General features: G+C 63.7%; 1 protein-coding gene across 7 annotated transcripts in view; it reads left to right on the top strand.

Moving 5' to 3' along the window:
* Positions 1–63: 63 nt before the first annotated feature.
* Positions 64–26,900, top strand: part of PWWP2B (PWWP domain containing 2B) — a 71,006-nt gene continuing 44,169 nt past the window's right edge. For 2 of the 7 annotated variants that reach the window (XM_019644085.1, XM_019644084.1), the window contains exons 1-2: positions 64–218; positions 6,151–7,768. In XM_019644085.1, coding sequence (XP_019499630.1) covers positions 94–218; positions 6,151–7,750 — 1,725 coding nt within the window. In that variant the 5' untranslated portion in view covers positions 64–93 and the 3' untranslated portion in view covers positions 7,751–7,768. Of the gene's footprint in view, positions 219–6,150; positions 7,769–16,608; positions 18,882–20,973; positions 22,097–26,900 lie in introns of those variants that run through there. The other 5 variants (XR_002124201.1, XR_002124202.1, XM_019644086.1 and 2 more) reach the window with 5 other exon arrangements.

Genomic DNA, 26,900 nt, shown 5'->3' with positions numbered 1-26,900 from the left:
GGTCGAGCGGGGCTTTGTGACGTCAGGCGGCCGGCGGCGTCACGCGCGGGCTGACCCGGCGGCGGGCGGGCGGGGCGGCCGGGACGCGGGAGCATGGAGCCGCGCGCCGGCTGCTGGCTGCCCGTGCGGGTGGAGCAGGTCGTCAACGGGGCGCTGCTGGTCACCGTGAGCTGCGGCCAGCGCAGCTTCGCTGGGATCCTGCTGGACTGCACGAAAAAGTGAGCGCGGCGTGGGGCGCGGGCCCCGGACACCCCCAGAATCCCCTCGGGACCCCCCCACCCCCCCCGAGGCCTGGACCCAGCTCCCGGGCAGCGCTGGCACCCGCTTTCCGTTTCCCTAACCCGGGTTTCGGGGCGCGCGAGCGCGGCCGCCACTCGGGGGCGAAAGTGGCTCTCAAAGTGGTCGCGACTTTTCGGGCCGGGGGCGGGCGGGGCCTGGGCGCGGGCGCGGGCGCGGAGCCGGAACCCTGCGCCTCCGCCGTAATTAACGCACTTTTCTTTGTTCAGACGCACTGTTGAATTCGGCTGTTTTCAGAATTGTCATCCGTTGGGGGTGGGGGAGCGCGTTCAGAGGCGCCGGTCTCGCCCTGTCAGTTACTCACAACCGGGGCCGCCTCCACTAACGCCACGGCGCCCGGGCTCCTGGCGGCGAGCGGTTGTCCCCAGCCGTGGGGTTTACACACACTTTTGGGTGGAGGAACCCCCAGGTGCAGGAGTGAACACAAGTTGCGCTGGTTTCTTTGGAGGAGGGTCCCCCGCGGGCCTGGGGGCACATCCACCGGCCGGAGGCGCACCTGTGCCGGCTGCAGGGCTCCAGGCTGCAGGAGTCTCCTGGAGACAGCGTCACGTGGCTGCGCGCGGGCGGAGGAGCGATTAGGCGTGAAGCCCACACTGATGCGCTTCTGCTAGGCCTCGTTGTGAAGCTGGGCGCCCCGAGCCGCTTCCCGCCCAGAAGCCCCACTTCTCCCTCCGCGGAGCCGGGTTGGGCGCCGGTGGCGCGGATGTGGCCGCAGGCCCAGCACTCTTAGACAGTCACCCCACCGGCATTATCTCTTCATTAGATGTGCCAGAAGCCATTTATGCACGAGTCATGTGACTTAACATATGGCCTCCCGGTGACTGTCATCCTGCAGAGTGCCTGGCAGGACCAAGGACCAAATGACACTTGGGGGCTGCAGCATAGCCCCCTGCAAGCTGCCAAGCCTGTGTCCTGGGGGGGGGTCCTCTGCCCCCAATGGCCACCACTTCCTCCCTCAGGCGGGGCTGTGGGCCTGGCTTGGCTCTGCTGGGGCCACCGCTCAGCCCTGCCGGCCTCCTCCTCGGAGAGGGGCTCCCGAGGTTCCCCTGCATCGTGTTTACTGGGCTCCCTGACCCAGGACAAGGTGGGCTGCAGGGCGCCCTGACCTGTGGCTGGGGACGTGTGCCGAGGCGCAGGCTGCCCCTGCGGCCTGGACTAACCTGGTTTGGAGAGCCACACATCCCCGCCCCCTTCCACTGCCTCCTGGAAGAAAGCAGGCCCTGCTGCGATCTGGCAGCTGGAGGACGTGTGGGCGTCAACCCTCCGCTGGTCATGGCCACACTCTGCTGTAACTGGAGCCTCCCACAGAACCAGGAGCTGGCCTCGGTGGGCACAGCTCTGCTCAGCGCTGGCCTCCGGACTTGAGTTGCTGTCCCCACCCAGTCCTTGTGGATAATCTGGAAATAAACCTGACCTCTTCCTGCCCTCCACCCCTGCAGGACTTGGTCCTGAGCCTGCACCTGCGCCCCACCCCCGCCTCTCCCTTGCTGTCCACCCTGGTTTCACCCTGATGCCAGCTCTCTACCCATAATATTACGGGGGCAACGCTCACGTCCACAGCCTGCTTGTCAGGCAGGGTTCAGGCAGCTGGCAGCCTGGCCTGGATGTTTTAGGCAGTGGGGCCTCAGGGTCTACACACCCGCCGGCCTTCCCAGGGACCAGTTTCTCCTCAGTGCCTCCCCCCGCCCCAATATGTGACAGTGGCAGAGTCAATTAGTGGAGCCCCATCCCAGGTGTGAGCACTGGCCGGCAGGGAAAAGCAGCTGGGAGCTCCGCCTGCAGTGCCCACCCGCCTCCAGGGGCCTGTGGGTCCCAGGGCAGTAGGCTGCATCTGCCGGGGCCCACGGTGCAGTAGTCGGGCATGTGCCAATGACCGGCACATGTAAGCAGCTCCCCGAGCCCACAGGCAGAGCTGGGGGCCTGGGAGTCCTGGGACTAACCAACCCAAGTGTTTCCATTGGGAGGGAGCTGTCCCACGAGAGGGACCAGGGCCCAGCACCAGTGATGATGTTTGTTGGGCTTTTGGGAGGTGGGTCCTCTTCCCCAAATGTTGGCGGAGGGGAGAGGAACTTGGGGCCAGCTCAGGTCTCAGCAGGTGTGTGCGCCATGGCAGGCCAGGTGCCTAGTACCGCCTCCTGTATGTCCGCATCTTGAAACTTCTGCCCAGCTGCTAACTTTGCGGAAGCAGTATCCCCGAGTGCCTGCCCACGCAGGCACTCACATGCATTCACTAAGCACCTACTGTGCGCCAGGAAGTGGGCTGTCCAGGCAGGCTGCTGTAAATGGTCCTCCCAGTGTGTCTCCAAGCACAGTAATGACACAGATGGCCCGGGTCTGCGCTGCTCTGCAGGTGGGGACTTAGGGTGGGTACAGGCATTTTGTGAGTGGTTTGGGATATACCTCTGGTTGAGGACCTCGGGTGGGGTGGCCCAAGGACAGCGGAGCCTCAGAGTGGCGAAGGGGTGGTCTCACAGACAGTGGGTGTGAGGGCCAGCTGCCTGCCAGGCCTGGCTAGCCCAGAGCCTCCAGCCTTGACCTCTAAGCTGGTGCTTCTCCGGCTTCCCCAGCATGTTACCCAGGACGCCATCAGAATGGAACACTCCCGGGCCCTCTGCTAGGAAGGCTGAGGGGCAGGGCTTGGTAACCCACAAGCACCCTGGAGGGTGGGCCCCAGGCTGCCGGAGACTCAGCCAGCCAAGCCTCCCAGCCACAGTCCATTCCCGGGCAGGAAAGCACCCCCGCTCCATGCAGGCTCACCCCCTGTCCAGAATGGAGACTTGGCCACTGGTGGCTGCTCCTGGGACAAGTCACTGGACAGACCGGATGGGCACCTGGGACCGCCTGGCCCCATACCCGTGGGGGAGGGGAAGGCTCCCGGGAGTGGCCCTGGATGAGGGGACACTCTGGGGTCCAGGCTGCGACGTCCCTGCCAGTGTGTTTTCTCCAACTCCCTGAACACAAGTGGCCCGGCAGCCTCATACCACAGCACGCCTGGTGGCACCTGTGGGCACTGCCAGGTGGGCTGGGGCCTGCGTCCCTGGGCACAGGACAGTATAGGTCAGCCTGACCTCACTGAGGGCCCAGGCCCTGGGGTGAGCCACAGGCCACAGTGGTGCCATGCCTTGTGCCCTGGGGCCCAGTGGAGGTCTTCCTGCTGGGACAGGCTGCTGAGGTCCTTCCGGGAGAGAGTGGCTTGTGCTGATGCTACCCGTGGGCCTGAGGCAGGCCTGCGAGGCTCTCTGGTCTCGGTCAGCCTCACTCCCCGTCCGCAGAATGGGGTGGCGATGACGTGTACCTCGTGGGGCTGATAAAAGGGTTTGGGAGCCAAAGCCCCAGCAGCCCGGGGCACCTGCTCTGGGATCTGAGCAGGGGAATGAGTGTTTACCCACCAGGCACTCGTGGGTGTGGCCTGGGCTGGGCAGCAGCTCCGGGAAGGAAGTGTGGCTGCCCGAGTGCCGGAGTCATGGGGCCGTTCCACAGGGCTGCCACTCCCGTGGAAGGACCCCGCCCCCAGGCTCCTCCTGGGCTGAGGGGACACACACACCAGGGAGGGCAGGTACCTGTGTCTGGTGGGGGCAGGCCGGCCCACCCGGGGGCCCACACAGAGGGCTCTGGCCAAGGGCCGTGTCTGTGCCCCCCGAGGAGAATGTGCCACACACAGCGCAAAGACCCTGGACCGGAGCTGCGGGCCTTTGGGGGGGTGGGGGAGCGACTCGCCCCGCGCCCTGTGGCCCAGCCTGTGTGTGCAGAGAGGGGGCCCAGGAAGCTGCACAGCCGCCATCTCTGGGCTGGCCAGCTAAGGGTGCCGCCTGTACGTGGGAGATGGGAAAGGGACTGCCCGGGGGCCCAGCTGTTGGGATTCCTGAGCGCCAGATGGCAGGAGGGGCTCTGCTGCCGCAGCAGGTGGTGCGGGGAACCGGGCCAGGGCTTGGGGGCAGGGGCAAGTGGAGGCCAGGGGGAGCGTGTGGGCTGCGTCCGAGTGGGGTGGCCTTACAGGGCCTGGGAGGGTGGGACAGCGAGGACACGGGTGAAGAGAGGGTGTTAGAGGAAGCCTCCAGTTCATGGTCTGAATGCAAAAGGTGGGCAGGAAGTGGGCTCTGGGGGCGGCCTCAGGAACACCCTCCCAGGCCCGGCTGTGGTGGACCCCCCAGTCTGTGGACCCCCCGGTTTGTGGACCCCCCAGTTTGTGGACCCCTGGGCTGATAGGAAAAAGAAGAAAATTAAGTCTAACGTGATTTCCAGGCTTTTACCAGTGATCTTGAATTAAGCAAGAATTGGGCAGTATTCAGATGGCTGATGTGGTTTTTGAGTTAGCTCATTTCACCAACATGATGATAAGGGCCGTGGGGGAGGGACAGCCCCGGGTCCGACGCCTGGCCTGTGTCACACGCCCCGGTTGCAGGCTCTGCGTCCCGTTCTGCTCGAGTCGCCCCCACCCCGCTCCCGGCCTGGCCATGTCCCCACCTGGGGGTTGGGGTGAGCTGTCCAGCTGTGGGTGCTCAGGGATGTGCTGGAGACAGTGACGCCACAGTCACAGATGGTCGGCCCCTCTTAGCGTCCCTGGAATCTTCTGGAAATCAGTAAATGGAAGACTCACCTGGAAACCGAAAAGCAGCAAAGCTCATTGCTGTCCTGCTTGGTTGAGTGAGCGAGGAAGGTAAAGGTGTGACATTGTAGATTTCGTTGCTCATAACGTGACTAGAAGTACGTGTGTGCTTCAAAAGCAATAGCTTTTCCCTAAAGCGGTCTTACCAATACATCCCATTTGTTAAAACGCCACGTGTGTTCACTGTTGAAGAAGGGTGCAGACTGGGCTTGTTTATCACGACCTGGGACGATGTCAGCGTCCCCGGCCTCACCACCAGTACCCCGGAGTCCGTCACAGCTGGTGGGCCTCATGGATGTGTAGCAGCCAGGCCTGGGGGGGACCCTCCTCTCTAGAAGGCGTGCTGCCCCCCAACTTTCAACAAAACCCCAAAGCCATTTGAGGTGTGGAAACGTCTGAATGGGGGCTGCCTGGCCCAGGCCTTGGGGAGCCCTGGGATGCTGGCCGTGTGGCCTCAGCTGTGGGTCCTCGTGGGAGGTGGGCCTCCGGCCTTCCCATAGGTCACGTGGCCTTGTTGGTGCCGGCTGCGTCCGGTCCTGGAGCTGGAGGCCCTGAGGGAAGGGCCTGGGAGTGCCAGGCAGGAGGGGGTGTTTTCAGGTTGTGATGGGCAAAGTGGTGTGGATGACGCCCTCACCTGAGGGCGACGGAAACAGCTGGGCATTCAGGAGGCAGCGGCTGAGCCCCAGGCCCAGGGCTCTGGCGTGAAGGCTGAGCCCTGTTCCCTTGCGCTGCAGAGGCTCCAGCTGTGTCCCCCAACCCCAGACGCACGTCAGACACTAGGACCCAGGTTCTGGCCTGGGACAGGGGGCCCTCCACAGGGCTTGCTTGGGGTTTTCCTCTGGGAGAGAGAGCAGGTGAAGGCCCTGAGCAAGGGGCACCGGCCACCGGGAGCTGCCCCCACAGGCTGGTTCAGGTTCAGGCCATGTCCCAGAACCCCCGGCTTCCTGGGCCCCCACGCCAGCTCTGGCGCCTGGGGGGGCTCTCCAGCCGCGAGCCTGCATTCCGCGTTGGGGACACGCAGTGCCTGTCACACTGGAGAGGTGGTCCCCCGACCCCACGAGCTTACACCCTCACCCGGGACGCCCACACAGTATGAGCTTGGGCCCTTTGCCTGCGTTTAAAGCCCAGGGACAGCTCCGGGCACTCCAGGCAGCGCTAACACCCAGTCCCAAGGGGCCTGGAGCGGGGGTGGGGGCGGAGACGGCGGCGTCACCCTCCTGACTGTGCTTTCTGTCTCCCCTCCCCAGGTCTGGCCTCTTCGGTCCGCCCCCGTCCGCTCCACTACCACAGGCTGAGGACGCCCCTGTCAACGGCTGCCAGGGCCCAGCCCCCCCAGAAGGGGACACAGAGGCGATAGAGCTGGGGACGGGTCCCCTGCCGCCTCCCTGCCCTGAGCCACCCCCACCCCTGGTGCCGCCACTGCCCGCCGGGAGCCTGCCCCCATTCCCGCCGTATTTTGAGGGCGCCCCCTTCCCGCCCCCACTCTGGCTGAGAAACACTTACGGGCAGTGGGTGCCCCAGCCGCCCCCCCGGACCATCAAGAGAACAAGGAGGCGCCTGTCGCGTAACCGCGACCCGGGCAGGCTGGCCCTGAGCCCCATCTGCCTGCGGCCTCGCCGGGTGCTCTGTGAGAAATGCAAGAGCACCGTGAGCCCCCCGGAGGCCAGCCTGGGCCCCCCGGCCACCCCCCGGCCGCGCAGAAGGCTGGGCAGCAGCCCCGACCCCGACAGGGAGCTCCACAAGCACGAGGACCCGGACGGCAGGGGCGACACCGTGGCCTCAGCCCCCGCGAGGAGGAGCAAGCAGAAGAGGCGGAAGGAGGGGGGCCAGGCCGGCGTACCCCGGAGCCCCGCCATCAAAATCTCCTACAGCACGCCTCAGGGCAAGGGCGAGGTGGTGGAGATCCCGTCCCGTGTGCACGGCTCCCTGGAGCCCTTCTGCGCCCCCCAGGACCCCGAGGCCCTGCGGGACAAGCCACCCGGCGGGCCCTTCTCCTCCATCCCCAAGCTGAAGCTGACGCGGCCCGTGCCCCCGGGTGCCGATCTGCCGCCCCCCAAGATCCGCCTGAAACCCCACCGCCTGGGTGTCGGCGAGCAGGAGCCCATCTACAGGGCCGAGCTGGTGGAGGAACTCAACGGCCACGGGCGAGGCCCCCAGGCCAGCTCACCTGCCCCCCTTGCCACTGGCTCTGCCCCCGGGGGGCTGGCGGACGTGTCTTCCGGAAGTTCTGGTGAGGATGACGACTTCAGGAGGTGTCCCCAGGGTAAACCCAGGCGTGACGGCCTGGCTTTTCTCACCACCTGCCCCAGGAGCAGGGCGGACTGTGCCAGCGAGTCGGTGTGCAGCAGCGACAGCCTGGATGAGTCCAAATCGTCCAGCTCAGAAGTAACGTCACTAGACACGTGTGACTTTTCCTCTGGTGATGGCGTGTCCGTGCCATCCTCGTCTAAGGATACGGGGCAGACGGTCCCGCCCCTGACGGTCAGGCTGCACACACAGAGTGTCTCCAAGTGCATTACCGAGGACGGAAGGACCGTGGCCGTAGGGGACATCGTGTGGGGTAAGATCCGTGGTTTTCCTTGGTGGCCGGCGCGTGTCCTTGACATCAGTCTTAGCCAGAAGGAGGACGGGGAGCCCTCTTGGCAAGAAGCCAAAGTCTCATGGTTTGGGTCTCCGACTACATCATTCTTGTCCACTTCAAAACTCTCCCCTTTCTCTGAATTTTTCAAACTGAGATTTAACCGCAAGAAGAAAGGGTTGTACAGGAAAGCCATAACAGAGGCTGCCAGCGCCGCGCGGCACGTGGCCCCGGAAGTCAGGGAGCTCTTAACCCAGTTTGAAACGTGACTGGGGCTCCCGGACCAGGTGAGTGTGTGCACCGAGGCCGTCCCCCTGCTCTGGGTCCTGTAGCCCAGGGAGTGCAGGGATGTCCATCGGCACCTGGCTCGCTGCTCCGAAGGGGCCTTCGGACAATCGTCCTGCTTGCAGGCAATGTCACCCAGCTCTGCGGAGCACAGAAGAGGTGCTTTAAAAGTTGGCCGGTTGTCAGGTGCTTGTTCACAAATGAAGCTAGTCCGTGTTTTGTGGCCACTTTTCAAAGTGCCGTGAAAGGGCTTCCTACTCTTAGGTTAGCCTTTCGGAGAAAGGGGTGCATTTTTCACGATGATGGTTTTGACTGATGGGAGAGGACAGGGAGCGGTCCCTCTTCTGTTAGTCACTCTGAGGGACACACCTTCCTCTTCCCGAAGCCTGCAGCCGCCACCTCGCCCCTCCTGCTGTCATGCAGCTCAGGTGCTGTCCTGGGGCTTGACTTGGCAGGAAGGCGGCCACTGAGCTGCCTGCCCTCAGATGTCGCCCCCACCCCGCCTCCTGGCACCAGGGTGAGCCCTCCATCAGCAGGCAGCCGGGCGCTCCAGGCTTCCGGAGATGGCTCTGGGGTCTGTCCCTGTCTCGCCCTCTGTCTTTCCCTTCAGGAGAACTCCGTAGGCTTTCCAGCCACGGGCCTTACGCCGAGCCTCTGAGAGCTGGGAGTGTCACCACAGGGCAGTGTGAGGACATGGCCGAGGGGTTGGGCTGCCTGCCACACGATTCACTTGAGCCCTGAGATGCTGGGAGTGTTCTCGTCTGATGCTGCCACCAGCTGCTGCCTGGGCGGTGGGGTATGTCCCTCAGGTCACTGGCCCTGGCGGTGACTCCTCCCTGCTTGGTTCCGTGCAGGCTGTAGGGCCCCAGAGGCTCCAGGCTGCCGAGGGTGGCGTCCCCTTGGTGGGCAGCCACGGCCTTCCTCCCGGCTCCATGCCTGCTGTCCTGCCCATGGAGTGGAGATGGGGTGCGGGTGCTGTTCAGGGGGTGACAGCCATCCTCCACCCCCGCTGGCCTTTTCTGAGGTTTCTGTGACCTTCAGGTGACCTTGTCTGGCCAGGCCTGCCTGCTTGCCCACCTGTCCGGTGCCACAGTTTTCCAGGTGATGAGCCGTCAGGCCTTAGGGCTGGCTACCGTGCAACTGGGAAAGGGGTGTGTGGGGTCCCTGGTGTGCCCTGACTGCCAGGCCACATGTAGTGGGGTCCTAGGACTGAAGCGATTCTGAGGGGCTTGCCCCACCCACCCCTCTCCCCACCTGCTTCCTGCGTCAGGCCTGGTCACCACTCTGAGTCGGTCCAGGAATCGTCACAAACTGCCCTCTCCTGAGCCAGGCCCACCTCCTCCCTGTCAGCGCTGGACTTTCATGCTGGGTGTGGGCGCGGCAGTGACTGTTGGTGTTGAGCCAGCAAGGTCTCAAGTGACGGCACCCCAGGGGGCGGGGGGCTGGCTCACCAGGGATCCAGAAAAGGTCAGCTGCCCTGGTGTCCTCTTCCCAGGGTGTCTCTCTGCCATGGCCTGGCTCAGACGGGACCCCAGGCTCTGGCCACGTCCTGCTGGCCCAGGGACCATCGGCAGGGCGCCGCCTCTCTGTGCTCCTTGCCACCCCTGACCCAGCCCTGGCCACATCCTGCCTTTGGCCTGGTCCTGGGGCCGGCGTGGAGGGGGGACCCCTCTCGGGTGTGCCGTGGGCACACACTGTCAGCGAGGGAGTGGGGAGCAGGTCAGTCCTCAGAACGACCTTCAAGTCCCGGGTCATGGTGGCAGTTACGGTGCCAGCAGTCCGGCCGGCGGGGACCCCGGCGCTGGGAACATGCAGAGCAGTGGGCTCATGGCTGGCTGCTGTTAGGTGCTTGCCTGCTGAGGAGCTCGCGGTCTCCTCCAGTCTCGGTTGGGGGGCTGTGCCGTGCTCAGTGGTGTGCGGAGCTCTGGGCCCGTGGGTGGGCGGCTCCTTTTGGCACCAAAGCCCCAGGTGCTTTTGCTTGATGGACGTTTCGGTTTTGTTTTTTGAGGATGAAAGACTGAGCTGAGGTACGTGCCAGCCTGGTGTTTGATCTGCTGGCAGTGGTGAGCGGGGCCTCCTGCTCCGCGTGGGGTCAGAGGTCTCCCGGTGGACATTATGCTTTGAAGGGTCACCGATGCTCTTGGGGAGCAGCTGCTCCAGCCAGCTCCCAGGAGGGGAGGCTGGGAACTGCTTCCACTGGGGAAGGGGGACGTCCCTGGGCGAGGCGAGGGCTGTGGGACTGGTGCGGGAGTCCCAGCCAAGCTCGTGTGCGATGCTGGTGGGGGGCCAGGTGGTGGTGCTGAGAGAGGGGCCACGGTCGCTGGCACCTGGGCGTGTCCTGGGGGAAAGGAGGCTGGCGTGGGGGCCACGGGGCTGCGGACACGGGGCCCGGAGCCAGGGCAGGGGAGGCCTGCCAGGAAGGGCTGTCCCGCAGGCCCCACTCATTGGCGGCCCCAGCAGGCCCTGCAGTGTCGAGAGCTCCTGGGGCTCGGGGGTGTACCACTCCGGACACTTGTCAGGGAGGATCCCGCAGACACAGCGTGATCGGGTCTCTTCCAGGGACGTCATGTTGAGCATCTTGTCCCCGAGAGTCCCCTCCTCCCCACCTTGCAGGGTGGCTGGAGGCTCAGTGAGAGGCGGGTGCCCACAGGGACACTCTGCAGAAGCACCGCGCCAGCCTGGGGCCAGGCGGCCGGGGCACTGGTGACAGACCGTGTTGGGCCTCAAACAGGGACTGTCCCCGGAGTGCTAGTGCGCCACTGGGGACGTGGGCGCTCCTCCTGAGGGAGGCCCTGACCTCCAGTGCAGACACACTGGGCTGCCTGGCCCTGTCCTGCTGGTCACTTGCCACTCAGGCCCCAGCAGGCTGACATCTCTGAGCCTCAGTTTCCCCATCTATCTCAGGTGACAACAGCACTTGCTCCTGGGTTAGGTGGTGAGTGAGGGTCCCCTGGGGGCTTGTTAATGACCCGTCCGCAGCCGCCTTTGGAAGTGGCACCTTTCCAGCTCAGCGGGAGCCGTCTTCCCAGGGGCTGCTCCCGTGTGGCCCACCGCAGGCTGGCAGGACCCCCCAGCTACGGTGGCTCTGAGGCCCACAGGCCACGTGTTCCTGGCTGGACGGGCAGGCCCTCTCCTTCTGACCACGGCTCTGCTCAGGGGTCCTGCAGGGCCAGTCCCCCAACCTGACAGGTGCTGGTGACGCCTGCTGGGGCGGCGTGAGCCCCAGGGCGTCGGGGCTCCTTTTCCTCTAGACCTGTGGTCACATCCTTCTCTCCCAGCCCCCTGCCCACTCACCCCTCGCTGGGGACCTGGGGACAGGGCTGTGAGCTGCAGTCCCCAGACTTTGTGTGAAAACACACCCAGGAACGTGCTGTGAAGGGTCAAGGGCCTCGCAGCGGAGCGTCTGGCGAGGAAGCTGACCTGGGCTGGCGGTCCGGGAAGACTGCCTGGAGGGGGTGACGTGGCCAAAATCCGAGCTGACAGGTGGGGGCGCACATCCAAAGCAAAGGGAGCGCGTGTGCCAGGGCCTGTGACAGATGGAAGTGGCGCGTTCCGAGGGGGGGGGACGGAGGCCAGCCTGCGCCTGGGGGCTGAGGCCTCATCTGAAAGCAGGGCCGCCCTTGGAGAATTCTAAGCAGAGGGTGAACGCTGCTGTTTGTGTTGGAAAGACCCCCGGCTGTGGGGACAGGAGGCTACATGGATATGCCAGCGGGTGGAAGATGGGGACTCGATCGAAGGGCGAGGAGTGAAGACGGGGAGCAGGGGCAGAAGCCTGGGGGAGACAGGTGGGGTACAGACGTCAGCTCCTGGAATTTGGGGCTACGTGCCCTTCCCCACGGAAGGTGGCTGCAGTTGGCCGGCACCTGAGCGCCCATGTCTGAGCGGCTGTCATGGATGATGGGATATCCTGGGTGAGGACAAGCCATGGCAGGGGGAGGGGCGGCGGGGGGAGGGGCAGGCGGCTTCAGAGCAGCGCAGAGGCGGGGAGGGGTGACCAGGGCTGAGGCCGAGGGCGAGCCCAGCGGAGAGGGCTGGATGGAGAGTGGGCAGCGTCTGCGAGGTCTGTGGAGAGGCGGGTGGGCCAAGGACCCAAGGGGAGGCCATGGGTGCACACAGGTGGGATGGGGCACCACACGGCGGGGGAGCGGTGATGGAGCTGTTACTGGGTGTCTGGCCATCGGGAGCAAGTCCCAAGGAGCCCGGAGGTGTGAGGACAAATGCCCGGCTGTCATGGGAGCCCTGACAGGACCCTGTGTTGACCTTTAAGGCTGGGCTCCCCTGGGCTCCCCTGGGCAGCGAGGTGGGCCGTGCACGCTGCTCCGCTGAGGTGCCTCCCAGAAGTGGCAGGTGGAATGTCACCCAGTGTCCCAGCCCCTCAGGCCTGTGGGAAATCCAGACTCTCTGTGAGCTGGATGGACCCCAGGGCTGCTGTCTAGCCTGCTGCCCGAGTGGCCAGGCTGCCAGTGGGGAACGCTGTGGGGCTCGCACAGCAGGGCCTCCCTTGCCTGACGTCAGTGGGCAGCTCGAAGGGCTGGACGCCCTCCTTCACGGAGTTATCAGCGTCCTTGGGGCTGGTGGCAGCCTCTGTATGAGTTTCCTGTGGCCACTGTCACAAATGACCACGCACTGGGTGGCTTGGAACAACAGATACTGAGTCTCTCGCGGTTCTGGAAGCCAGCAATTCAGAGCCAGGGGCTGCAGCGCCTCTGAGGCACGAGGGGCGGCTGCTTCCTGCCCCTGCTCGCCCTGGGGCTCCAGGCGCTGTTGGGCTTGTGGCCGCGTCACCCCAAGCTCTGCTCGATGGGCACGCAGACTCCTCTGCAGTGTCGAGCCTACCTCTGCCTCCTCATCAGGACGCCGGGACGGCATTTGCGTGACACCCGGATAACCTGCTTATTGCAAAATCTTTAACATGCTCACACCTGCGACACCTCTCCCTGGAAGGTCACATTTGGGTTCTGAGCCTGGGCCCTGCTGTCTGGGGCACCCGTCTCCTCCTGCGTCCCGCCGTCCACTTGGCAGACCTGTCGGGCGTGCGAGGGCAGCGCAGATGGCAACGGGGCTCAGGGTGGGGTCTGTGGTGGTGAAGTGCACGGAGCCTGACGTGCTGCACGGTGCTGGTGTGGTCCCGGAAGGGTGCATGGCCGGTGTGTCGGGCGGCTGTCACCGGGACTGTGGGTCCTGGCAGCGCCCGGCCAGTGCCAGCTTCCAGCCTCACAATGCCGATTTCTCCTGGGGATGAAGCTTTGAGTCAGGCAAACCGCCCCAGGGTGCCGCTGGTGGAGGCATCGTGCCTGACAGGCCGTGAGCGAGCCGCGGCGAAAGCATGTAGGTCCCGCCTGCAGGGTGTGGCCTTGCAGTGTGTTTCCCCCAGGACACGGGCCCCGGACTAGACTTCCTCCTCCCCCCACTCGGATGAAAACCACACTTATGCTTCTGAAGGTGAGGACGGGCTCTCAGCGGACGTCCCACGTTGCTCTTAGGGAACTCGGGTCCCCTGTGAAGCCTGTCATTATTTTGTTCCAGAAGGAAATGAAGGCCTGTAGTTCCCAGCCTGCTGCGGGGCGCAGGCCCATTCCACCTGCCGCTCTTGGGCAGTCAGGCAGGCGGGCGGCCTGGGGCCCAGGGACCTCGCAGCTGCTTGCAGTTGTTCTTCTGGGGCCTCCGGGCCTGGGGGCGGGGCTTCGGGCTGCCCTCCTGCTGGCGAGGCCTTGACCTCATGGAAAAGCGTTTTGCCAGGGTCTTCACTGCTTCTTTGGTCCCCACCACCTGCTCCAAATTCTCACCGCAGGCCCAATGGCATCTGTGCCCCTGGACAGACACCTGCCCGGGGTCAGAGGTCTAGGGTCGCTGGGGAGGGCCCGCCGTGCACACCTGTGCCGTCAGATTCAGCTCCACTGGGTGGCAGCCGCTCGCGACCATCCTATAGAAAGGCAGGACAAGTATCTCGTTGGTTCCTGACACCCACCCAGAGTGACCTGGTGGGTCCTGCACACGTGCGTGTCTCAGACACTCATGCAGTCCGTGCAGGCGGATGCTCAGATTGTCCCTCTCAGACCTGCTGGCCTGTGGCCTCCTGAGTCCTGCGGTCTCTGGGTCAGCCTGTCTGCCACACCGTGAGACTCCTCCGGCCCAGGCCTGGCGTCAGCCGTTCTCCCAAGGGGCCCTGGGTGTGAGGGCACGCGCTGCTCCCCGAGCACCTCATTCCCAGTCCTTCTCCGCAGCCCGTGCCACACGCAGACCTCAGAATGACCTTCTTGTAGAAAAAGTAAGCGTGACTTCACACTGATTCTTCTAATTTGGGTTTTTTATATCCATGGACTTTTGTATTCTCATCTCTATTCCTTTATGCTGAAAATCTTGGTTCTTTTTTTTTTTCTTAAGATTTTTATTGGGGAATTGGGGGGTTGGGAACAGTGCTGGGGAATTGGGGGAAGGGGAACAGACAAGTTGCTATCGTTTTGTTCTTCAATCTAGTTGTGGAGGACGTTGCTTCACTGGCCCAAGTTGGCACCGTCATTGCGCTCTTCCCGGGCGAGGCAGATCAGTCGCCGGCTTCTGGACGGCCACTCACTGCGGCTGCTGGCCGCTCACGCTGGCTGCTGGCCACACACGGTAGCCCATGGCAACCCACTGCCACAGGGGCTGCAGCCTACGCTGTCGCCGGCGACTCACGGCAGCCCAGCTCCAGGTTGAGCTGTTGTTCAGCATCTTAGCTGTAGAGGGCAGTGTCACTGGCCCTCATTTGTGGGATCTGAACCGGGGCCCTCTGGCGTTCCAAGCCAGTTCTTAACCATCGCGCCACTCGGCCGGCCCTGAAAATCTTGGTTCTTAACGCTATTGCCATAATGTTATATGCGAAAGTTAACATATATATAATATGTTTAATTTGTGTACCCCACCTGTTTAGCGTGTGCAGTATGTCACATACAAGCATTTCAGAATGCCAGCACCTCCAGTGTCCCCGCAGAGACCATGGAGTCTCCCAGGACTCCCTAAGGTCTGCACTTGGGGGTACACCTTGAATGCCTGTTCCAGGTCATGGAGACCATTCCTCTCTCCGTGGTTGTCATGACTCGAAACACAGTTAGGGTCATTTATTTCCTTTGTGCTTTCTGTGTTTAGAGATCCCTGTCTTTACGTTTCCGAGGGCCCCGAGTCAGACCTGCGCGGCCAGGCCCATGTGGGGTGTGGCTCTGTCTGGCCCCTGTGCCGGCCCTTCCCACAGGGCCCATCCTACAGGGCCTGCTTGTGCTCCTGTGTCTCTGACATAAGCAGACACATAAATGCACCCCCAGGGGTGAGGAGCGTCAGGGGACAGCCACAGCCATGTGCAGGTGCCGGGAGGGGCCACGCCAGGGCCGTGACCTGCTCTCTGGCTAAGAGCCTGGAACTGAAGGCTCCCACACCTGGTCTGCACGGCAGAGCATGTGTGTCACAGGACTTCCTGCGAGCACTTCCCCAGCCCCCAGCCCTCCTGGATGGAGGGGGAGCTCTGGCGGTGAGAAGGGCACCTGGGCCTCTGGACGTGTCAACCCTCACACACCCTGGGGAAACTTGACTTCAAACAGCCACCTCCCCGTCCTCCATCTCAGAGGCGCTGGCGTCTCCGAAGCCACCTCCTGTGGGTGTGAGTGTGACGGTGGTTCTGAAAGCCTCGGCTGGCCTCAGAGTTTCCCCTGGGAGACGGGGCTGCACCCCCATTTCACTGCCCTTGCGACCCCCATACCTGGGCCAGGAGCTCCACCACACTTGGAGGAGCGTGGATATGTGTGGCTGAAGGAACCACAGGGACCTAGCAGGTGACGTGGGGACCAGTCCTGTGGAGGTGGCAGCTGGCGGCCACGGCAGGGCCACGCCGGTCTCGGCAGGGCTGAGGGAATGGCCTCGTCTCATTTCCCAGGAGCCAAGCCTGACGGAGCCAGCCCCGTGGGCTGCACAGCGGCTATGGAAGGACGTGTGCTGCCAGCTCTGGGGGCTGGACATGGGGTCACGGCCCAGGACGTGCGCGTGTGGTGGCCGCTGCTTGGCAGGGCTGATGGGGTGGGCACTTGCAGGAGCCTGGGTCCTGTGTATTGGGGGCCCCGTCGGCTGCCTGGGGGCCCTGCACACGCGCTGCCTAAGGACAGTAGAGCCAGGCCCAGGCGCCTTCCTCTGCTTGTTTAGTGACGCTGGTGGCCCTCACTTCTGACCACGGCTGCTTGGTTTCTTTGCTCAGAAACCTCACTGATGTCACCGTTCTCAGGAGGGCTGTGGTTTGGGGAAACGGCTTTGTGAGTTCTGGTCTTAAACGTTGAGAGCAGCGATCTGGCCTCATCCTGGGGCCCTGGGCGCTGGCCGGCCTCTCCACGCCTCCCAGAGACCTTATGCCCAGACATCCCAGGCTCCGCACAGGGGGAGGGGCGCTCCTCCCGTCACCCCCCCTCCTCAACAAGCCCCAGCCTGTGGTCCCAGCCACTGGGGTGCCAGAGACTCGGGGGGCGGGGGGGGCAGCCGGAGAGAAGGGGATGTTGGCACTACGGGGGCGCTGTGGCCAGTGCGGCCTTGTGTGCTGAGTGTGGGAGGCAGGGCCCTGGAGAAACACTGGGAAGAGCGTGGGGAGCCCAGGGGGGCAGTGGGGGCCTGTGTGAGGTGGGTGGGCTCCCAGGGCCCAGGTGGGGGCTGCATGTGGTGTGGATGTGAAGAGGCCAAGGAACCTCCGGCCAGGACTGGACTAAACATCATAGGGGCAACTCAGGGGTGGGAGGACACTGGGGGCGCCTCGGCTGTAGACGGGGAGTCGGGGTGGGTGGGGGCCCCCTGCAACCCTTCAGCTGGCCGAGGAAGGGGCCAGGAGGCCCCGCTGTAGATGGGTGGGTTCCTGGCCAGTGGCGGGGGCGGGTCTTCCTGCCTGGGAAGCCCCTGGAAAAGCAAGCTTGTGAGGGACCCTGTGCCTAGTCCATTGCTTCCAGTTCGGGTGGGGTGGGAGGGACAGGAGCCGGGGTGCCCGGACCTCCCGGCCCAGAGGGAGGGTCCCCTGAATGTCCCGTAATCACAGGGGGAGGAGGAGAGAAGTGGTCCAGGCAGAAGTTCTGTCCCTTCTGAGGGCCGTTTCCTGGCCCGTCAGTTCAGAGGAAAGTGCAGGGGAATTCCTGGTTCACCTCCAGGTTTCTGAGAACACCTGTGTCCCCGGGAGGCCCGGCCGGAGTAGCTGCGCTTGTTTCAGCCGAGCCGGACAGCTGCCTGCGGGGGCAGGGAAGGCGGGCAGACGCACAGTAACACCCAGTTCCCCTGGACTGAGGCGGGCGGGGGCCCTGTTCCCAGCATAGGTGTCTGTCACCTCGGGGCACCTCCCTCCTGGTGCCCAGCCTGCTGTGCCGGTGGGCACTGTGATGGGGTCCCCTCCTCAGGCCTTTTGGAGCTTGGCCTTCCCTGTGGCGACACCTGGGTCTCACAGGTCTGTCGTCTGGCGCTGAGAGAGGGTACATGTCTGCTGTTGGGGGCCACCTAGCTTGTGGTCCTTTGTTCTGGCCGCCCTGGGACACGGACACATCGCGTCGCGGACACATTGCGTCGCCACGCAGCTGAAAGACCCGGACTGGGTCTGGAACCCTCCCAGCCTCAGTCCCCTCGTCTGTAAGGTGGTGACCTCGCGGGGTGTCGTCAAAGTAGAAATAGCGCAGGGGAAGGTGCCCCGTCCCGCCTTGGCCCTGACTACCAGGAACATGGTCATCGCTGTTGTCAGGCCGTCCTCCCTGGGGCCTGCTGGGTGCCCTGGGGATTTGAGGGCGGGAGGGTGTGGCAGCCATGACAGGCAACAAGGACCCAGGCCTGGTGTCCGCCCTGCAGAGGGAAGGCCACACATGGTGTCTGCATGGCCCATCCCCAACGGCTGGCATTTGGGGCTGCTGTTTGGCTCTGTCAGCCTGGACAGGCCTTGGAATTGGGGAGCAGGGTCCAGGCTTTCGTGTTACCGTTTCGGCCTTTTCTTTGCGTCGTGCGGTGTCCCGTGAGACCTGCCTCTGGCAGGCGCAGCACAGCCTCCCGGAGCCCAGGGACCCTGGGCACCGGCTGGTGAGACCACTGGGCCCTGGTCGGGGACCCCAGGTTGGCTCTGTGACCTCGTTCGAGCAGCTCGGTGGGCACCACACTTACCCGCCCAGCTGTGCTGCCTGAGATGGGAGGTCAGCTGCCCCGGGGTGGACGGGTCTGTCTAGCAACCTTAGTGCCGCTGCCGAGCTCAGGCCGAAGCAAGGTCTTTCCTGCTCGCCTGGGGGTCCTGCTCTGACCGCACGTGCTCCCTGGGTCCGTCTGCAGATGGACCTGGAGGCCCCAGCCCTCTCCACCTGATGCTGGGCGGGCCTGCCGGCCACGCCTGCCCTGGGTAGGGCAAGTTGTGCCTGAGCTCGGGGCGGTGGGAGAGGAGTCAGTCTGCATGCCCGGGTCAGGCTCCTGTACATGGCCGGGGGTTTCCCTGGAGACTTGGGTGACGTCACAAGACACAGGTCAAGCCCCACGACCTCCTGGACCCAGGCGAGTCTGAGGTCCAGCTGCAGCCGCCGAAGACCTTCCCTTCTCTGCTGTTGGAATCCTGGCCACTCTGGAAAGTGGAGCCTGACGGGCGGTTCCCCTGCCCCACCTCCCGGCCGGGCTGCCTGGCTGGTGAGGTCACTGCTCTCAGACCTTGAATGTAGATAAGCTGAGCTGAGAGCCGGCCGATGGTGGCAGGAAATGTCCTCAGCTCCTCAGCCCTCCGCCCAGGGTCATCCTCACTGGCGGGCTCGGGGCCTCAGTGCCAATGCAGGGAGGGGCCGTTGCCCACGTCCGCCCTGTCCCGTGGCCAGCAGACTCACGCTGGAAGGTCTGGGGAGGTCAGTGCCGCGTCCACGCCCCAGGCTCCTGTGTGGCCCCACCTGGGGCCGGGCTCTCTGTCCCCCGCGAGGACTGCTTGGGAGTGCGCCCCCTCCGCCCGCCTCCCAGCCCTGCCCCACCTGGCTCCCGCCAGAACACTGGTGGCTCCTGAGGCCTCCAGCCAGTCACGGATCCCGGCAGGTGTGGCGCACGCAGGACCGGCCTGGGGGTCTGACCTCACCACGCTGGGAACCTGGGGCCAGCAGCTGAGCTGTGGGAAGAGAGGTGGGTTTCTCGGCAGGTGCTCCTGGGTTTTATTAGGTGTAAATGGGAAAAGGCTTTGAATCTTACGTCACATTAGAGTAAGCCGTTCCCGAACGTAATTGTTTTGATTTAATATTTATTGATGTCAGTGTTACATAAAGTGACTAATGAAAGAGTGGCTCTCCATGTCCTTGTGATGCACTTGCCTGCTGGTTCTCGTTTCGTGACTTTTCGACTCAGGCATATGATTCATCTACTTTTTTCTATGGAAGTTGAAGGTTTCACAATCTTATGTCCCCCATCCCTCCGCCACACATATGCACAAATGGAAGTTTTGGCTAAATCATGCCTCAGTGTTGATATTAAAATGTTCAGCTGATGCATATGGATAATGTGAATATATTTCACCTCTGTTCCACTCCGTTCTCTGCAGGGTTGGATGTGCCTTATTTTTTGGCTGCTTAGCTGTTACATTCTTACACGTGCTTGCCCCCAGCCTCTGAGAGAATTTGAAACCTCTCAGCGTCAGACACGCTAGCTCTTTGTTTCAGTTTACCATCCCTGTACGAACAAACTTCCCCAAAATACGGTGGCTTCAAACAACCCCGTTTGGGCCGGCCGAGTGGCGTGTTGGTTAAGAGCTGGCTTGGGACGCCAGAGGGCCCCGGTTCGGATCCCACATATGAGGGCCAGTGACACTGCCCTCTACAAAAACAAAAACAAAACAGAACAACCCGGTTTGCTGTTCCCCACGACTCTGTGTGCTCCTGGCCGGTGGTGGTGGCTGCTCACCTGCCTGAGGCCACTCCACCCCCACAGGCATGCAGACACCGTCACCCTTTCTCACACACACCCCAGGGCCCCTGCATGTGGCTGGATGGGTTTCCACCCAGCATGGCAGCCTCAGAATAGGCAGGATTTTGTCACAGCAGCTCACAGCTTCCCAGACAGCAAAATCGGAAGCAGTCACTGTCTTAGGGGCTGGGCCAGGACCTGCACCGCATCACTTCTGCCTCCTGTGTTGGCGGATGAGTCACAGGTGGGCGGGGACACCTCCCCTCCTGGTGGCACTCAGGCGGCCCCTCCTGTTCCTGGAGCCCCCCCCCACACACACACACACACCGCCCCTGCAGACTCAGGCTGCTGGTCCCTGGTCTCTCCCTTCCTCCGTCTCCTGTTTCCTGGGCGCCCTCCAAGAGCCTCCTGGGACACATGACGCTGCACGCCTGCCACGCCTGCCTCCACCCCTGACTAAGAAGTGGGCAGAGGATTCCGGTGGAGAATGTTTCCCCCAGTTCGGTGGATTAGAGTGGGCTCCCCTCCCTGAAAGCCCGGCTGATTCTTTGTGTGTGGGGGGGGTCGTCCTTGAGCAGCTGGGCTCAGATGCCCATCTGTCTCTTTAGCCAGGTGTCCCTGCTGAAGGAAGGCGGGGACACATCAAGAAACGGGGCTGAAGCGTGGGGTCCCCATCAACCTGGGAAAGGATTTTCTGTTTTAGGGTGTGTCCCTCCCCAACCCTGAGGCTCCCCCAAGCCAGGAGGGTGAGCCTGGTGGGTGGGGGCCTCCAGGTCCGGGGGGGGCGTGTCTCTCCAGGGTGCATTAGTCACACACACCCTGGACAGTCACACACTAGGGTTCTTCTGAGCCGTGAGCTCAGGCCATGTGCAGGGCCATTAGCGCCCCCAATCCCTCGGCTATAAGCGGCCGAAGGACCCAGAATAGCGGGTGTCCCCTCAGTACCCTGTGTGCTGGCCTAGGCTGCAGGCTTTAGGGCAAGGCCCGAGGTCCAGGCCCTCAAGTTATCAAGGGTCCCGCGCCTTCCCCCGGGCAGTTGAGGGTCCCATGTAGGTGGGATGGGCACAGAGGGCAGTGCAGGGGTCGGGGGTCCCTGCTCGGAGAGGCCCAGCACGGCCCCCGTGGCCTGGCCCTGGGCACTGAGGAAGGCGGGCCTCTGAGATGGGGAGGGCTGATGGGAGCTGGGGGTCTTGGGGGTCCTGAGGGAGATGCTCAGAAGACCCCCGGTGGGTGCTCAGGCCTGGGGCTTGGACCCCAAGGGGCCTGTCCTCAGCACTCAACCCCATGGTAACCTCTGCCCCTTTCTGATTCCCTCAAGGTCACCAACCATGAGGGCACGGCTGTTCTCCTGGAGCTTCCGACTTTGGGGGTGTCCTCTGTCCTCCTTGCGCCCTGTTCTATCTGAGGGACCCTGCATGCCTTCTGGCCGGCTGCGTGCAGAAACATGCCAGGCCTGCGGTGGTCAGCCTGGCTGGAAGCCTCCTGGAGGAGCAGGTGTGTCGGCCATGAGGACAGACCCCCGGGAGCACAGTGGGTCCTCTCGACTGAGTGGACCTCTTGACGCAATGACTCAGACTTTAGCTGTGGAGCAGCAGGAACCCAGGGACACCCCTGCTGTGGCCACCTCGTGTCTGGGAGTGTGGCCCTTGGGGTCGGCACCAGAGGCTGTCAGCTCAGGGCTACCCTGCAGGCTTGCACATGGGGGGTCTTTCCTTCTCAAGCCCTCAGGCGTGGGGTCTCTGTGCACTTGAGAACCAGGTAACCCGCCTACGCACCCTCTTGTTCATCCCACAGGGTGCCCTGCACCTGGCCTCCAGGCCACCTGTCCCCAGACGCTGCCAGGAGGTACCTGTATGTGATGAGGGTGGCACTTTGAAAACAGACTTAAAGGTAGAAAGGAAGAAAGCTTCGTCTGTTGTTTGTACGAGTGTGTTCCTTTCCCCTTTTTGTCACTTTAAAGACCAAAAAGAAAAAAGAAAGGGAAAGAAAAGGAGCTCTTTCTTTGTTCAGTGCGGACGCGAACGGGTACATGTCCAGCTACAGGTGCGCCCGTGGCCTGGGCTGTCCTGTGCTCCGCCCCCTGCACAGGGAGGGGGCAGCTCTGCGGGGGGGGGGGCGCAGGTGCTGCTTGTCTGTCCTTCCCAGGGAGACACCGCCCACCCATCCTCACTGCTGCTCATCCTGGGCCAGTGGCCCGCCTCCCTCGCCGTCCCTAGGTGACACCGACTTCCCCAGATGGGGCAGCATCTGCAAGTGGGCAGTTTTGCTGTCCCTGTTCCAGTGAAACCCACATCTGCTGTTTCCCGGTTCGCTCATCTGGAGCCCAGGGATACCCCCAACTGGATACCAGTGGCTTCCCCTGTTCCTGGCTGTAGTAGAATGTTCTGTTTGTAAGAGCGTGACCGCCCCAGCAAGGACTGCCCCTGGCCCGGCAGTGTGCATGGTGGGGGTGACTTCAGGGCCTCTCCAGGACAGAAGGGGTGGGGTGCCCCTCCTCACGGCTTGTGGTCTGGCCAGCCTTTGGGGGCGGGGGTGGGGAGGACAGCAGTCTTCAGACACTGTCAGCAGCAGAGCCCTTTCTGAACCGTCTCTCAGAGTAAGACCACAGGAGCTGTTCCCAACCAGGCCTCTCCACCCTGAGACCTCCCCCAGGGTTCATGGGGTGGGGGGACCTCGAGAGAGTCCAGGAGAGGGGGCTTCAGAGGAAGCGGGACTCGTGCCCCCTCCCCGAGGACCCACTTCCCGCCCCTGCCACACGGGCCTGCACACTCGGGGCAGGCGCCTGGCCTTCGTGTGCAGCCGGAGGGGCCGCCCAGACCTCTGCGCTCACACTGCCCAGATGCTCCCCCGCTCAGAGCCTGGCTGGGGGCTTCTGTGCCGGACAGCCCCGTCGGCTGCCAGGGGCTGCTGTGCCTGCTGGGAGCGGACAAGGGGCTGCTCTGGGGTGTCTCCTGGATTTGGGGAACTGCTGAGGCAAAGACTAGGCATTTCTTCCCCAAGAAAACGTCTCAAATGAAATGATGGAGACACAGGTTCCCGCAGATGGGCGGCCCTGGCCCGGGCACTTTCACCCCGGACTGCCCAGCCAGGGCTCCCAGTGCAGCCCCTTGGGGTCTGAGAGGCGGGACGGTCCCCGCAGGGTGTGGGTCCAGCACACTCAGACCAAGCCCCAGGTCTGGGTGCGGCCCCCGCAGAAGACACAAACAGGCCCGTCCCCGTCCCCGTCCCAGGCCAGCCGCGATGCAGCTGCTGGAGCCCGGCCCCGATGTGACCCTTAGGCCACGGGCTTTCCAGGCCCTCGGCCATCCCGTCCCTGAGGGCCGGTGCCACCTAGTCCTGCTGGGGTGCTCTCCTGCCCTAAGCTTGGGGCCTCAGCTGTGTTCACAGCTCAGACACCCAGGACAGAGGACAGGGCCCCATCTCTCAGGGAAGTCCTCGCCGAAGCCCTCAGGAGGGCCGGGGGCCGGAAGGGCTGGATGGGGCCGAGTCCCGGCTGCTCTGCTAGAACCTGCCTCTTCCCGCTGCAGCTGCCCCAGCGCTCCAGCCCCACCCCCACCCCCACCCAGGACAGGAGCGCTGGCTCCTGGGCCTGCAGGGACAGACAGCAGTTCTAATTAAAAGGGAAGGCAGCTTTTTTTTTTTAAAGCTTTGTGACTTTTTCTTTAAGCAGCAAATTCATCATGTTTCCATGTCAGTTTGATTTCATGCTTGGCCATGTGACAGGAACTGGGAGGCAGGACCCCACACCTGGGCTAGGGGCTGACCCCTGCCCCTGGCAGCATCTGGGTGCCATGGTGACATCCAGCACCCTACTCCTTCCCCTGGCCATCCCCCCAGAGAGGGCCGGGCACAATGGCGCAGGAAGTGGGTGAGCCTCACGGGGGAACAGGCACTCTGGGTAGGCCCCCCTCACCGAGTGCTGGTTGGGGAAGGCTCAGGGGAGGAGGAAACCCATGCCAGCCTGGAAAGGGGCCAGGGAGGGGGTCTCCTCGACAGACGGAGCCCCACAAGCATGGCCTGGGCAGGAGGGGCCACTCGGCTCAGTCAAATGCTGTCCTGGGTGCAAAGTGGGGTGCGGGGGCCTGTGAGGCTGGGGATGTCAGCGGGCCAGAGGAAGCAGTCAGGCCCTTCCTGCTCTGTCCCGTCCTCCCCCAGGCGTCCGCCCCGTCCCTCGTGGAGAAGGCTCGAACCCTTCGCCTTCAAGGAGCCTTGGGGTGGGGTGAGTGTAGCCCCATATGGTTCAGGCTCACTCTTTTGGGAGCCACCCACAGGGGGGCCAAGCTCCTCTCCATCCCTTGGACCCCAGGGCCCTCAGTCTGCCTCAAAGCCCTGAAGGTCCTCCCCCCCACCCCCAGCAGGGCTTTATTGGAAAAAGACTGTGGATGGCGGATGGCACAGCGTGTGCTGCTCTGGGGGTGGCTGCGTGAGTCCCCGACACCCCCAGGTCCTCCTTGGAGGCTGGAAGGTGCCTGGAGCTGACCCCTGGGGTAGCTTGTGCAGCACGAGGCCCTCTACCATCTGTTCTTGGGGGCCAGAAGCACGGGGGTCCCTGGAGGTGGGTGGATGCACCCTTGGGTGTGAGGCAGAGACCTGGCCCCCCACCACACTGCCGCCCTAGCCTCAGCCCAGGGGGTCTGCTTTCCCGCCCTCCATGGTGCTGAGTAGAAGACCCGCCCCAGCGTGCCTTTCTCCCCTCACTGTCGAGGTGGGGAGACAACCTGGGCTTGTGACCTGGGCTGGCAACAGTCGTGGGGGAGCAGCGGAGACCCGCCACCTCCAGGCCCAGGTGGGGCGGAAGTGATCACCCCTGGGGCATCCTGGTGTGAGCCTGGCAGACCCATGTCCCTGGTCCCAGACCTCTCAGACCCCAGTCACCTGCTTGCCGGGCTCCCCCCAGACGGCTCTGCAGGGGTCTGTGGGCTCAGGGCCTGTGACCTGGCTGAACGGGCAGTGTGAGGCGGGCGGGGCCTGGGCTTTGTGGCGGGGGCGGCTGTGCAGCAGAGGGGAGCTGCGGGCTCTCGGCCCAGGACAGCCAGCTTCTGCACGCTTTGGGCCCCTGACCCCCACAAAGCACACAGTGAGGAATCCACCTGCATACGTGCGGCTGGGCTCCCTAGAAGGTGGTGTGGGGAGAGCACACATTTATGGAGCACTACTCCACCCACATCTCACAGCTGGGGGGCATCACAGCTGAGACCTGACCCCCCATCTGCCAGGTTTAAGGCCCCCCAAGCCCTGGGTACTCGGGTCCCACTGGAGGTGGAGTGGCACCCCTGCCGTGCCAGAAACCTGGTTGGTACCGTCCCTTTTCTGCAAGGTTTATTTTTCTTTAATTAAAAAGTACCCCCTGTTGGTGGTAGAAAATTAGTAAAATAAAGACAAGCAGAGAAGACACTCGCAGCCCCTCGCCGCCTGGCCTCTGCGCCTCTGTCCCTGGCGGCTGGCCAGGCGCTGGCAGACGTTGGCTTTGCACCGCTGGCCTCATGCCATGCAGGAAGCTCTGCCCGCTCTCCTTCCTGGGTCTCCCTTGTCCTGGGGGTGCACCGCCCCCTTCCTGCTTGCGGGGGGCGGGGGGCGTCCATTGGGCGTCACCACTTTCCTAGACACTATGGGAGGAGCTGTCAGCCAGCCTGGGGCTGGGGCTGGAGGCAGGCTCTGCTGGGCCCTGGCCACCCAGGGGCTCCAGGCACCCACAGCCTCCCACAGTGACAGGAGCCTGCTTCTGTCCCCAGCCCGCTCCGGGCTAAGATCAAGGGTGGACACGGAGGAGGTGAGAAGGGGGCGGGGGCGCCCCTGGTCTGTGAGTGGCCATCGTCTGTCTGTCTGTTAGGAGGGTTAAGTGGCTTGTGCTTCTCCAGGACCCCCCACAAACCTGAGGAAGCTTCTGCAGCCTGAAGGCAGGGGCTGCGGGTGGAGTGGGCTGCCCACTGCTCTGAGCAGACTGACTTCCTCTCCCCTCTCGCCTGGCTCCTGGAGCTGGCTGCCGCCCCTCTCCAGGGGGGAGGCTGTCAGAGGCACCCCCTGTGCAGCCTTGCTGGGCCCTGGGTCCCCTTAGTGACGCTGTCACCAGGGCGCACCTCCCTCCCTGGCCCACCTCCCTTGCAGGCACCCCCAACAGGCTGGCCCGTTTATTTGAGGCATTTGCCGTGTGTTTCTAGAGATAAGTTTCAAGACAGAGACAAGCACAGGTTTGTGGAAACCACCTCATCTCCCCACGAGGAGGCCGGAAGCACATTGTTTTAAAAGCTTATTGAGATATTAGCTCACGTCCCATCCGTTCACGGCTTACAGATCACAGTTCACAGGTGGTGCAGCCATCCCCACAGTCGGCTCTGGAATGCTACCATCACCCCACCGTTCAGCACCGCCCCTCGCCTGTCCCCAGCCCCCAGTCACCTCTGATCCACTTCCTGTCCCCAGCAAGTTGCCTGCTCTGGACTTCTCATGCGAATGGAATCGCACGGCATGTGCACTGCGTGTCTGGGTCTGTCACTCAGCATTGCTTTCAAGGTCCGTCCACGTTGTAGCTGGTGTCTGAGTCACACCCGTGGTACAGATGGGCCACATTTTGTTTACCCATTCTTCCATCGATGGACCTGGGTGGTGCCCCCCTTTTGGCTGTTATAAATAATGCCATGTGGACGTGTGCGTTCATTTCTGTTGGGCATACACCTGGGTCCTACAGGTCGTGGTAACTCCTCATGAAGGTGCCACAGGTGAGATCGGCAGCCCCAGGTGACTTGATGTGCCCCAGCTCCCAGCTCTCGGCTGAAGAGTGGGCGTTGAGTGAGACGCTGCCTCACTGGTCCCCCACCTGCAGGCTCCACCTGCCCCACTCCCACCCCACTGGCGCAGCAGCTGAGGGGGCAGCCAGCAGGTGTGGGACTCCAGATGGCAGGTGCACAGGCCACGCACAGGCACCTCGGGGCCCGCTGCTGGCACACTGCTCAGGCCGCCTTTCTGATCACCCAACTTGCTGTGGCCACTCTGGCCCTTGGGGATGGTCCCTAAGCAGTGGCTGCTCGTGTGACGAGTAGGGGCCTGCTGGCCCATCACAGCTTGTCCCATGGAGGCTGGGGAGGGGACTGACGAGGCAGGAAGGCCCCTCCTGAAGCCTGTTCCCAGCCCTGCTGGCCTCTGCCTTTTGGCCGTATGGCCCCAGAGCCCCAAGCCCGAGGGGAAACTCCCGCAGGAGTGTGACTGGGTTTTCATCCCACCCACCTCCCTGGCTGAGCCCTTCCATGT

The sequence above is a fragment of the Hipposideros armiger genome, unplaced genomic scaffold (assembly GCF_001890085.2).
Source record: "Hipposideros armiger isolate ML-2016 unplaced genomic scaffold, ASM189008v1 scaffold_85, whole genome shotgun sequence".
NCBI lineage: Eukaryota > Metazoa > Chordata > Mammalia > Chiroptera > Hipposideridae > Hipposideros > Hipposideros armiger.
The sequence above is the reverse complement of the archived record's forward strand: the minus strand, read 5'-3'. Positions and strand labels throughout refer to the sequence as shown.